Source organism: Onychomys torridus, chromosome 18 (assembly GCF_903995425.1).
Source record: "Onychomys torridus chromosome 18, mOncTor1.1, whole genome shotgun sequence".
Taxonomy (NCBI): Eukaryota; Metazoa; Chordata; class Mammalia; order Rodentia; family Cricetidae; genus Onychomys; species Onychomys torridus.
Genome location: NC_050460.1, coordinates 59,643,044 through 59,656,437, shown reverse-complemented (window position 1 = coordinate 59,656,437; position 13,394 = coordinate 59,643,044). Strand labels below are relative to the sequence as shown.

The following is a 13,394-nucleotide window of genomic DNA, read 5'->3' as shown; positions in this document are numbered from 1 at the left end:
GCTATGGACTTCACCTGGTTAGCATGCATCTGTGAAACAAGAGTGCTCCAGACTCCTTATCACACAAGAGGCATTCACAGGGACCGAAGGGCTCTGATACCTAGCTGAAGGCCCAGACACAGGTCTTTCTGGTTATCTCAAGAATGCTTCCATGAATTGCTGTAATCTTTGTATTTTATTTTTTGAGACATGATCTCACTAGGTAGTCCTAGCTAGTCTGAAACTCACTATGTAGATCCAGCTGGCTTGAAGTAGAAACAGTCTTCCTGCATCTACCTCTCAAGTGCTAAGTATGCATTGTGTGTGTGTGTGTGTGTGTGTGTGTGTGTGTGTGTGTGTGTGTGTGTAGGCCAGGAGTGATGTCAGGATGTCTTTCTCACTCACTTCTCTATTTGGTTTTGGAGACAAGGTCTCTCATTGAATCTAGAGTTTTCTGTGACTGGGCTGGGGTCCAGAGAGCCGCTGGAATGTGCCTTTTCCTGCTCCCAGTGCTGCAGTGACAGATGCATACCTCCATGCTTGGCTTTGACGTGGATGCTGAGGTTCCAAATTGAGATACACATGCACACACACCAAGCACTTAACCCACTAAGCCACCTCTCCAGACCCATCTAATTCTTTTTACTGGAGTCCAATGAAGAGCCACATATCACTTAATTCTTGACATATGTATTAAGTTTGGTTATATGTCTCAGATCTCCTTGATTTAGAGCCTTTTTTAAAGACCCTTTTAAATATAACAGCTTTATTGAGATAGAACTTGCATATCATGACTTCCTAATTGAAGCATAGAATTCAGTGGCTTCTAGTGTATGAACAGTTGTGCATAGCCACCACCACAGTCCATTCTGTCCCCTAGAACAGAACCCTGTCCTTCCCCTTCCAGCCCCTGCAGCCACCTCTTCTTCCTGTGGACTCCCATTACATGGAGTCTCCTGTGACTGGCTTCTTTGACTCAATGTTTTCAACAAGGCTCATGGGTCACCATTTATTTTAAAACATTGGGCAAGCTGTCATTTAGACCAGTCTACCTTCTAGAATCTATTCCTGGGCTTCCACTTGGGGTCCTCTAAGTTGCAGACTCTGAAAGGTTAGACTGAAGTAATTCACTTGGTAATTTTGTACAGCCAGATGAAAGTTGACAAGTTTTGCCCCTTGTGTTTAGTTGACCAAGCACCCTTTTCAAAGAGATCCTGTGTTACCCTCTTCAGGCTGCCATTATAAAATGCTGTGGCACCGGGACTTAACAGCAGGCATTTGTTTCTGAGTTCAGGAGACAGGCATAGTAGGGTCATGTTCTGGTGAGGGCTTCTTCCTTGCTGTGTCCTTACATACAATGCAGAAGGAGACAGCAAGCACTTGGGTGTCTTCCTTTTAATCTGATTGCCTCCCTAACACCTATAGCCAAGTTCCTAGCCATTATTCTGGGGGCTAGGGCTTGCTGTATTCACCACAGGATGTGCATGGATTGGGTTGCATATTTCAGTCTGTGGCAGTTGCTGAGTATGGCAGTGAGTTCACAAGGTCCTGGCTCCTGGCTGTGTGGTCACCGACTGCTGTGGTGGATTGCCCTCCCATTAACAGAGCCACCTGCCTGGCGTTCTCTGCAGCATCAGGACAGTGGTTTGGTTTACAGACCCTGGTGTGCCTTCTCTGCTTGCTGCTGTGTGGGGAGTGATGGGAGTGGGGGCATCCCTTCCTGCTCCTTGGTCCCTGTGTGAATCCAAGTTCCAAAAGCATGCCCGTTCTTAGGTAGCTGTGGCAAGTCTGCTTTAACTTAGGGCAGACTTTGGTTGGTTGGTTGGTTGGTTGGTTGGTTGGTTGGTTAGTTGGTTGGTTTTTAGATGGGTCATCCCACAGCCATAGCTTTGCACCTGCTAAGCACACTTCCATGGAACCCGTCCCCAGACTCTCCTTTAGTGTGTCATTCCTGTTCCCAAACACCACCAAAGCACGTGTGGAGAGGAAGACCGAAGAGGCTGCAGAGAACACTGTGGGCTCTCACCCATCTTCAGTGTCTGCTGCCCCCACTCCCATCCCCAAACTGTAGGCGGCTGTCCCTCTGCTGTCGCCATAGCCCGGCAGACGCCAGGACTGACTGAGGGCATGGTGGAGCACTGGGCTTCTTCACTAGAGCGTTTCTAAGAGCTGCTTGGGAGGATGCTCAGGTCCCATGTAGGTGACTCTAAGAGTCAGAGTGCTGACCAGTTTGAGTTTGAAATTGAGGGAGCGGTTGTTCTTTGTTCCTCCTAAATTTGCCAAAACAGCTGTGAAAAATCTTCACTGCTGTTAATTTGCGCATTCCCAGACTTCTAGAAGTATTTGTTAATTCTGCTTTTGTGATGTAAGGAATTGGGGAGGTTGGGAAGCTTTCAGTCTTGGTTGTAAATAAACATCCCTGGTCCTGAGCTGGTAGTACACTGTCTCCCACTGCCAGCAGGAGATATGGCTCAAGTGTGGGACATGGAGTATGTGTTTGCAGGTCACAAGGTGGTGCTACCCATGCACTCCTTTGCACGGCTAAAGGATCTCCATTTTGACCCTCCCAACGCTGTGGTCCATGCGGGTGGTGTCCTGACTGTGGAGATAACAGTATGCAGCCAGATGCCTGTCCCTGTCCACGTAGACCAGATTGCTGTCAACGTCCACTTCAGCATTGAAAAAAACAACTACCGGAAGACAGCTGAGTGGCTGACCAAGCACAAGACTTCCAATGGAATCATCACCTTCCCAGCCGAGGCCGCCCTGTTCCCTGCATCTCAGAGCAGCCTGCCTGCCCTGGAGTTGTCGGAAATGTTGGAGAGAAGCCCCTCTGATAATTCTTTGAACACCACAGGCATTATTTGTAGGAATGTCCACATGCTCCTAAGAAGGCAGGAGAGTGGCTCCTCTCTAGAGACACCCTCAGGATTGGCCCTGGAGGATGGGGCCCACGTGCTGAGGTGCAACAGTGTGACTCTGCAACCAGGAGCCAACAAGATAGCATTCAGGACCCAGGTATGGGTTGGGCTGGGCTCAGGACATGGCTCTCAAGTTGGTAGAGACGGGGAGGGAGCCTGAGAGCACTGTGAGGCCCTCTGTGGCTTCCAGGTTTTTCTTTATCCTAGGGAAGATTCAACCTTTGTACTTACACAGTAGTTTGGCTGTCAAGGCGATTTTGAAGGTGCCCTGCCCTGTAAAGCTGTTCTGTTCGGTGGCTGCATGGGTGTCAGGACTGTGCACTTTGCTCTGATGGAGCATGCCCTTTGGTTTCACCTCATGGGAGGACAGGTCTGAGGAAGATATTTTTGCCTCACCTGGTCTTGTCCTGGTTGGACTCACCTGCTGAATGTCTCCCTCATTACCATCCCAGAAGTGTGCCATGAACAGGTCTTTTCCCTGTGTCTGCCTCATTATAGGCTAACATTGAACCAGAAGCATCAGTTGCTCAGAAGGGCTTGAGAGCCGGAACTTTGTTGGAGCAACATAGGTGCAGATGTGATGCACAGGACAGAGGGCTGCAGGGAAGATGGGTAGCATTTGAGTGAGAGGACAGACCATCTCTACCTTGGGAACTTGTAACACAGAAAGTGTCGTCTTTCCAAGTGCCTTGTTTTGCCCCTAGGCCAAGGAACCTGGAACATACACGCTGCGACAGCTCCGGGCCTGTGTGGGCCCTGTGTGGTTTGTCCTTGCACACATCCACCCCATTGTACAGTACGATGTGTACTCTCAGGAGCCTCAGCTGCATGTGGAACCACTGGCTGGTGAGTGGAACCTGCAGCCACCCAGGAAGCCACAGAGGGCTCCAGGGAGGGTCTCATACATCATTTTCCACAGCTCCTTGCTCCTCTGCTGTCTACCTACAGGGGACTCCAAGGAAGGGTATTAGAAATGGCCTGGAAGCCATTGTCGTGTGATTGCTAGCCATTACGTAGTAACCATGGTGTATCTGAAAGTAAGACACGAAGGTGTTCTGCAGGGAACTTGTACAACTGGCTCCCTTTTGGTGGCAGCACACAGAGTGTAGTTCACACTCTGATCAGGTTTCCTCTTGGAAGTTCTCGTGGGCTTGACTCCACAGCATGGCCCTAAGAAACTCAGAGATGCTGTCCTGCTGGTAAGCTTGCAAAGTAGAAGGAGCAGCATTCACAAACGACTCCTGCCATGTGCATGTTCTGGAACACCACTGTTTGCTGTTTTCTTCCATACATAAGCAAATTCAAGGACTGTAGTTTTCGGATGCTCATCCAGATTCACACCAAGTGCACACATGAACCATGCAAGGCCTGGGCTGCCTCAGGAGGCCATCACCAGATACAGATGCAGATCCTTGACTCTTGCTGTGAGCCACGATAGACCTCTTATTTAAAACAGAAAGGAAAGTTTTATCCTTTTTCTTTCTTTCTTTTTATTTATTTATTTATTTTTGTTAAATCACCTCAGTTTTCTCTACTTCTTCATTTTCCAGCTTCTGCCTGGGCAACAGCAGTGTTCTGGAGGGTCAGGCACAGCAGTCTCTGAGGGAACGTATGGGCTTTATAATGAAGTGTGAGCTGTGCTCCTAGGAAGCCCTGGCTCCTTCCCCTCTGCCACGGCCTTGTCTCCCTCTCCGGCCTTTCCTTCTTGTCTCTGCTTCTCACCTCCTCTGCTCCATTCTGAGCAGCTCCAGCGCCCGCTTCCTTCTGTCCTGGAGCCGCTTGTCTGACTTGATAACTAGGTGAACACCACAACCTCTCACTCTGGAGCCAGGAGACACCCTCTTCCCTTGAGTGCACAGTGTCCTTTGTTCTTAGGGAAGTCCTGCTGAGTCCTGTGGCTGACACTGAGGAAAGGTGAGGCAGGAGGGAGTGGTGCCCAGGGCTAACAAACCGCAGTGAAAGAAAGGAAAACTGCAGTTCATGGGAGACGAGCTTTGGCTCTAGTGTGTTATCATTGTAATGAATCATACAAAGTGAATAACACACTTTATATCTCTAGAAAGAGAGAAAGAAAAGCTCTTTTCACCTTTCCACCGGCTCCTGTGGCTGCTTTCTGGGGAACAGTGATCCTAATTGCTGTCTTGTTTCATTTAGATAGCCTTTTGGCGGGCATTCCTCAGAAAGTCAAGTTTACTGTCACTACTGGCCATTATACAGTAAAAAATGGAGACAGCCTCCAGCTCAGCAATGTTGAAGCCATGCTCATCTTGTGTCAGGGGGAGAACAGAGCCGTGGTCTACTCTAACTCAAGAGGTAAGGCAGGCAGGTCCTGGTGTACTTGTATTCACACATTTTGAGGATGGAAGAACAAACAGGCATCACTGTCCTGACCCTTTTGTAGCACCTTGTCTTGTCCTCTGAGGTCAGCAATTGTAGGTGACCTGAGCTAGCACCTGAGTGGGGCATATATACATATAGGGACATATACTGAGCATGGTGTATTCATTAGGTGCCAAATGCTGCCAGTCTTGCTAGACACTCTCAGTGTAGTTTATAGCTAGACCATGTTCCACAGGGGTGCTTCTCCTGGCCCATCTATCCCACACACTAAAGAGCAAAAGTGGGTCACCCTTTTAGGTACCAGTTCCTAGCCCTCATCTTCTTTTTCCTTGGGGAAGGTGTAGGTCTGCCATGAGACAGAGCGTGCAGCCATGTAGGAGCTGCCCCTGCCTGTCTACTTTGAGCAGTGCCTAGTGCCAGCCTCCTGTGGAGCCCCCGTCTTGGGTCTTGGATTTCCCTGCCTCTCCCCTAGCACTGTCCTCATTCATGTGCACAGGACAGCAAGCGCTCAGCAGTGCCTCCCATTGTGCCTATCCCCTACTTGACATGTCTGAGGTGACTTTTTGTCTCCCACAGAAGAGTGCTCCACTGCCTTACTCCGGATCCAGTCCTCTGACAAGGTCACAAGCATCGGTCTTCCCACTGCACCTGCATACCACGTGATCGAGTTTGAGCTGGAGGTTCTGTCTTTACCTTCAGCTCCAGCAGCTGGCAGGGATACCAGTATTCTGGGGACACCAGAGCCCCACAGGAAGCAGAAAGACACACAGAGAACTGACCAGTGCATGGTCACCACAGATCACAAGGTAGAGAGGTCTTGGGTTGTGTGGCTAGGCAGTAGCCTCTGCCTGCCTGGGTAGGAGGAGCATGGAGTCTTGCTCCCCTGTGCTCATCCGGGCTGCAGCCGCCATAGAAGACATTGAGGCTCTGACTTGACTGAAGTGGAGTCACCATGGCACTGGGAGGAGGTGGACCCATGCATCCTATGACCAGGCTGCAGGGGTTTGTGTCACACGGGCCTGGGTCAACTCAGCCAGGAACAGCTCTATTGAAGTCATCTCTGGGGCTGGCATTTGTTGACAGCTACTCAGAGAGATGGTTGCTCTGGTCAAAGGTGCATATGAAATCAGCCCATGGAGTATTGTGTCCACCTCCTGTGCCACAGGTTCCAATTCTGTGGCCCCTTTTGAGCCTCCCACATTGTGCAGTGTGGGTACAGGAACAGTAGGACAGGCCTCAGACAGCATCACTTTAAAGGCATTATGGCTTAAGGTATAAAATAGTCTCTGTAGAAGAGATTTTCCTTTCCAGTCTTCCAGTCTGTTGCTATGATAAAATACTATGACCCAGAGAACTTATAAAGGAAAACATTTGATTTGTGGCTTATGGTTTCAAAGGGTTAGAATCCATGACCATCATGGTGGGGAGCATAGCAACATGTAGGCAGGTGTGGGACTGGCGTAGTAGCTGAGAGCTTACATTTTGATCCACAAGCATGAGACAGCTAGAGCTAACTGGGAATGGTAGGCTTTTAAAACCTCAAAGCCTGCCTCCAGCAACACCTCCTCAATAAGGTCACACCTCCCAATCTTTCCCTAACAGTTCTACCAACTAAGGACCAAGTATTCAAACACAAGCTTATGGGGGCCATTCAAACCACTACATAGTCTCTGAAGAGTAGTTAGGAAATTTCTCCCTGCACCCTGTGCAGAGAATGCAGGAGGTAAAGATTGTCTTTTTTAGTGGGAGCTGTGGTTTGCACCCAGTAGATAAAAGCAAACTCAAGACCTGCTCCTCTCATGCCCCTAGGGAGTGTCTCTCTTTGTCTATACCATACCCTCACTTTGGTTGGCCTTTAGCTGGGTTCTGTCAGACAGGTGAAGTAATTGCATGATTGTTTGCTTTCCGGTGGCTCATGGTTGCTTAGAGCCTTGAGATACATGCTGCACTGTGAGGTGCATTTGGAGTCTTGACCCCAGATGCATGAGACATGGGTGGGTGGTCTTGCTCTTTCCTGCAAGAATGCCTGTGTTGTGAGCTGAGCTGGTGTTCTGGGACCAATTCCAATTCTGTCTCCATTTCTTGTTGATTCTGCAGCTCCTTGTTTTCCTTTTCACTTGTTCATGTGAAAATATGTCTAATAGAATTCCTCTCGGGACAGTGGTGGTGAACCACAGTAAAGCCACTGTGCAGCTGGGTGGATGGTGGCAGAGTTGTGCTGTTGGACAGTGGGTTAAAGGGGGCCTCTCTTTCTTCACAGGTGTCCATTGATTGCCCGTGGTCTATCTACTCCACTGTCATTGCACTGACATTCAGTGTGCCCTTCAGGACCACGCACTCTCTGCTCTCTGCTGGAACTCGGTAAGGATGAAATGGGGCCAGCTCTGCTTCTTCCCCCTGAACAGACAGGGTGCATAGCTTGTCCTTGTGTGTCATTGGGGTTTTTACACATTACCAGAGTAGCTCCCTGTGCCCTGGGTCCCCAGGCCATGTTCCCAGCTTCTCCTCCGCCTCACAGCTGGCGTGTCAGTGTAAAGTTTTAGGTAAAATCCAAACCAGATCTTGTTGGGGGATATTCAGTCACACTGTGAACTCCGAGTTTGCATTTGCATTGATTAAATACAATTAACCTTGGGTCAGGAGGCTGAGTTAGTTGACAGGAAGTAATCATGGAGCGTCAGAGGGCATGCAGGAGAGCTAGAGAGACTCGGGGAGTGGTAGGAGTAGATTTGGAGTAGCACGGGCTTTCTGGTTTGGCGGAGCAGAAACAGGAGTCTTTCGGAGACACCAGCTGCTCTGCCTCTCTGAGCTCGCAGGCTTTCGCCCCAGCCTTTGGATTTTGAGTCTATGTATAAATAGAACGATAGACATTTAGGTAAAGCTACCTTTAGTGGCAATGACAGAGCCAGTGCCAGCGGGAACAGAATTCGCGTCAGGCTGCGGCCTGAGTGGTCAGGCTGCGGCCTGAGTGGTCAGGCTGCTGCTGGAGAAACAGGCCGGGAACTGTGGAGTTGCAGTTGCCGGCTGAAATAGCAGCAGATTAGGACACAGCCACTGTGCTGAAGTTAAAACAGCAAGATCTTCAACCACTGACCTACTGGCAGACTCCAGTTGTTCAGCTTCTACAGGGTGTTGTGTTCTGGGCTGCCCAGTGCATCCTCATAGCTTTGTGTAGCTAGTTCTCTGTCATGGCACCTTTGATAACTGTCAGCTACTTCCAGGGTAGAATTTTTAAAGCACTGATACTTGGGGCCTTGTGCTTCTTGGCTGTTCTATACTCTGCAGAGTGCTCAGCAGCACGTCTGGGTGCTCTCACTACACCAGTATCCCAGCCTCAGATGCCTTTAGGTGTGATGATGTCTCCAGCAGGAGCCAAGTTGCCTAGCTGAGCACTCCTACTCTAGAGGTATCATCAAACCTAGGGGGAGTTTAGAGGTGACAGCATAGTGTCAGGCCCATATGGTGTCTGCTCTTCCTGCTTTAAATGACAATGCTGGCACCACCTGACTCTTACCTATCACTTTAACAGTCCTTCTTTCTCCTGGACTGATGGGATTTGGGTAGGTTATAAGAAGGAAATGTGATACTACCAGTATTTTTGCACTTCATGTAACACACAGCAGGGAAACAGACCATGCAAAGGTTGAAAACCTCAGTAATCTCTAAAAGAACATGGCTGCCTTTTTGAAGCAGCTGAAAAACCAACTGTAATTATACTTGTCTTGTTGCTGTGACAAGAGCAACTTAAGGAAGGGTTTATTTGAGCTCATAGTTCTGGGGGATACAGTCCAACATGGCAGGGAAGGAATGACAGCAGAGCAGTGGGCCTCCAGTCATGTTACATCACAGTCGGGAAGCAGAGAAATGAATGTTAGTGCTCCCTTCCTTTTTATTCAGGCTGGGATGCCAGTCCATGGAGTGGCACCACTGTATTGAGGGTGGGGCTTCACCTCAGTTAACCTGATGTGGACAACCAGCCATCTTGGACATGCACAGAGATTTGTTTCTTAAAGACTTGCTTTTCAATGTTCTCCAGATAAGAGAAGGGAGCAGGGAGAACCTGAAGTGGGGAGGATAGTCAGGCTTCTCCCAAGAAACCCACTGGCTTAGACACTACACAGTGCAACACATCAGCTCCCTGTCCTCAGGTCCACTGTCTCCCAGACTGCCTGTTTGAAAGAAGAACCTTTAATGTGTTCCAGATGAGAGCCTCGACACCAGTCACTCTTCCTTTGTCCTGTCAGGATTCCCTCGAGCAGGGCCTCCCTTTCACATAGTCGAGACACAGGGAGTAAGAGTCCTGAGTGACCCACTTTGTTTCTGTGCTTTAGGAAATATGTGCAAGTCCGTGTCCAGAACCTGTCAGAACTGGACTTTGAGCTTTCAGATAGTCATCTGGAAGACATGGGTCATGCTACTGACCTGAGGCTGGAACCCCTGAACACACAGTCTCAGCAGGTAACTGTGCTCTGGTCTGAGTGCCAGATTCTCAGCAGGTCAGGGAAGGAGACCAGAGGGGCTGGCTGCAGCTGAGCAAAGCCTGCAGCTGATTTGGATGAGCTTATGGGCAGCAAGGAGAGCCTGGGTCAGAGCCACACTGGTGCCGTGTGCCTGCGTAGTTCATCTGTGCAACAGGTGGGCTTGGAAGGGTGAGGGGGCACAGAGGGCACAGGAATGCCTGTCATTTTAGAATTCGCCCTTGAGCTTGCCCTGCCCCATGTGGGATTGTGTAAACAGAGGCTTGTGTGTGACCTTAATTGTGTGCATGCTGCCACCCTGAGACAGTGTGGTCCTGCGCTGCTGTAGGTAAAGGCCTACCGTATTCTGTTGCTGTGAGAAGCTCACATCTGGGCCCTCGCTCACTGGCATGTTTTGCCCTTTCCTGTGTATTTCTGGACAGTCAGTGTTGCTGGCTGTTGCTCAGAGGATTCCTGGTGTCACATGACTGTAGTTTCAGTGTTTTCAGACTTCCCCACTGATATTTATTTGGCCATTGTCACATCTCTATTGAATCTGCCCTGAGCCTGTAGGTATAGACCCTGGTGTTTAGGCCATGTGTCTGGCTAGACTTGTTTCTGAGTTATTTTATGTTAATAGGAAATGATTGCCATAGATGTAAACTGAGTGATGGTCATGTTAACTGTCTGTCACTGTGATACAGTGCTTGAGAGCAGTCACCGGAAAGGAAGGAAGGTTTCTTTGGTTCCAGAGGTTTTAGTCCATGATCACTTTGCCTGGTTGCTTTGGGGCCTGTGCAGAGGCAGCACATCATGGAGGGGAAAGCATGGCAGAGCAGACCTGCTGTTGCCATTACCTTATGGGAACCAGGGGGAAGAGAGGAAGGCAGGCAGGACCCCGGTATTTTTTTCATATCCTTCCTCAGTTACTAACCCACCTCCTGAAGTTTCCACCATCTCCGGGTAGTGCCATTGGTCCAGCTTTACAGTGACATTAATGCCCCATTATGGAGCCATGTAGGGAGCTTGCTATGTGCTAATAATGATTCTGAAAGCTCCTTTTCATGATCTCTGATGCTGAGAGTGTAGGAATTCATAAGTCAGACTCCTTTTGTGAGCTGGGGGCCAGGCTCTGTGTCAGGCCAGGCAGGCAGGACTGAGGCAGTGCTAAGTGCTGATAAAGCACAGGCACCCACAGGCTTCCAGCAGACTGCCTGACACATGCCCCTTTGCATAAAGTGGAAGGCCCATGTCCTCCCCGAGGCTCCCAGCACTGTGACCAAAGTCGTGCTTCTCATTACAGCTTATCCACAGCAAGCAGTCCATGTTCTTTGTCTGGGAGTTGACGTGGACACAGGAGCCTCCCCCTCCTCTGCACTGCCAGTTCTCTGTGGGATTTTCCCCAGCTTCTGAAGAGCGGCTGACTGTCTCCTTGAAGCCCTACACTTACGAATTTCAAGTGGAGAACTTTTTTGTATGTAATGTATTAGTGGGAAATGGAGTGTGGGGTGGAAGCATGAGGCACTTCATGTTCTTGATACTCTCAAGGTTCGGGTGGATTCTTTCAATATACTGGAGCTATGGCTCAAGGCAGGTTGTGACCTCTGAGCAGCTAAGTCCATGCCTGTCCACTCTGTGGTACTGTGTTCTTCTGGGGTACCTCTGCTCTGGGAATGCTGATGATCTGTGACCAAGACCCCTGTCGCCCTCTGCTGTCATCGGAACAGTCTGGGGGACATGGTAAAGCCATTTCATCTCCATCCCGAGCTCCTGCCCCAGACACTGCTTTCCAACACAAAACAGCAAGTGTTGCAGGACAACATTACTTCCTCCTAGCCCACCTCTTAGTTTGAGTTTGAGTGTGCTGCTCTGAATGGCCATGAGCTGGGCACACGAGCTTGGTTGGGGTTGGTTCAGTCAGCACAGTCCCTTGACCTTGTGCTGGGCAGATAGAAAGGCATTTGTGTGCCAGGAGGTGGTGGGCAGTGGTGGCGTACGCCTTTAATCCCAGCACTCGGGAGACAGAGGCAGGCGGATCTCTGTGAGTTTGAGGCAAGCCTGGACTACCAAGTGAATTCCAGGAAAAGGCACAAAGCTACACAGAGAAACCCTGCCCTGAAAAAAAAAAGGCATTTGTGTTTACAGTTCTTACACTTTCTTTTTTCTACCTCCCTTGAACCAAATCAGTCTAATTATTTTGAAGCCCATGTTTTCAACTTTGTACATTAGCCATAGAGTTAAATATAACCAGTGTTGTGGCTTGTTTGTATGTAGTGCCATCACTCAGCAATGACAGGTGAAGATTGGCAGTCAGGACTCACTGGTGTGGAAGAGGTCTGACTTGCTCACTGTCCATGTGGCTTCTACTTTCCTCTCATGCCCAGTGGGCAGAGCCTCGCCTTCAGGGGTCCTGCAAGCTGAGTACAAGGTTCTAGTCACCAGCCTTTGTCGGGTTGCTTTCTGAAATGTATTCTTAAGATTAAGAATCAGACAGGACCTTCCTTTGTGTGGAAAGCTGTTGAGGTGTCTCTGTGTGTGACAGTGCTCACGTTTTTAAAGTGTACATTTCAATATGTCCTTATATTCAGCTAGGTGACCATTTTCCAGATCTTGTTGGGGAATGCTTTGTGTCCCGAAAGAACCTCTACTCATCCATGTCCACACCTCATTTCCTCCTTACCCAGGTGAATCTGTGAGCTCCAGGCAGGTCTATCTGTGGATCTACACTTCCTCAGAGTTTCCCACCCCAATATCATGTGATATGTGACTACCATCCTTTATTTAGCAGTGTCCTCAAGGCTCATCCATTTGGAAGCATGTCAGGACTTTATTCCTTTAGCTACATGCTATTCACTGCAGATGGACCACATGTCCATCTATTTCCAGTGGCCAGAGTCTTCCATGTTGATAATGATGCTAGGGAAATCTACTTGTGAGTTCTTATGCAGACACATATGGACACATAACTGGTTCTCTTGAATAAGTACCCCCAAGTGGAGCTGGCTCATATTGTAACTCTTGGTAGGCTTTTGAAAAGCTGCTGGACTCCAACAGCTCTCCAGGAGTCCTGGTTCTGCCCTCTCACAGCAGTGCAGCTGTATGGTTCCTTAGTCAAAACCATCCTGAAGTACGGTTGCAGAGTGTATGTGGGTGGGGTGAGGAATTCCCAAGAGGTCAGGTGGTATCTGGCTTTGTAGTTACAGGTCATCTGGAGAGATGCTGGCTTGAATCCCTTGTCTACTGACATGGAAGGGTTTGGCTTTTCATTATTAGATTGTAAGCTCCTAGTGTATATCAGGTATCTGTCCCTTGTTGTGCATTACTTGTAACATGCACCCCTTCTTAGTTAGCATTTTACTCGTGATGATATCCACAGGAGCACAGAAGTTTTTACTTTTGATGAAATCTAACTTTTTTCCCTTCAACACTTGGATCTCCGATTTCAGATCTAAGAATCTGTCACCACTGCAGTCAAGGTCAGAAAGTTTCTAAGGGCTTGATAGTCTTGGTGCTTGTGCTTAAGGTTTTTGTTTGTGGTTTGTTTTTTTTTTTTCATGTTTTTTTTTTTTTTTTAAATTAGGAAAATTTTCTTCATCCATTTTACACACCTGTCAAAAATCCCCATCTCAATCCTCCTGCCCCCTCCCCCGTGTTTAAGTTTTGTGTGTGCCTTTCTGTTCTGTGACTCATCACTTGG

General features: G+C 48.9%; 1 protein-coding gene across 1 annotated transcript in view; it reads left to right on the top strand.

Annotated features, from left to right (window-relative positions):
* Trappc10 (trafficking protein particle complex 10) overlaps nucleotides 1-13,394 on the top strand; it is a 65,097-nt gene that overhangs the window by 44,249 nt on the left and 7,454 nt on the right. The window contains exons 14-20 of the mRNA XM_036167361.1: nucleotides 2,483-2,997; nucleotides 3,605-3,746; nucleotides 5,055-5,213; nucleotides 5,817-6,046; nucleotides 7,501-7,601; nucleotides 9,572-9,698; nucleotides 11,001-11,171. Coding sequence (XP_036023254.1) covers nucleotides 2,483-2,997; nucleotides 3,605-3,746; nucleotides 5,055-5,213; nucleotides 5,817-6,046; nucleotides 7,501-7,601; nucleotides 9,572-9,698; nucleotides 11,001-11,171 — 1,445 coding nt within the window. The remainder of the gene's footprint in view (nucleotides 1-2,482; nucleotides 2,998-3,604; nucleotides 3,747-5,054; nucleotides 5,214-5,816; nucleotides 6,047-7,500; nucleotides 7,602-9,571; nucleotides 9,699-11,000; nucleotides 11,172-13,394) is intronic.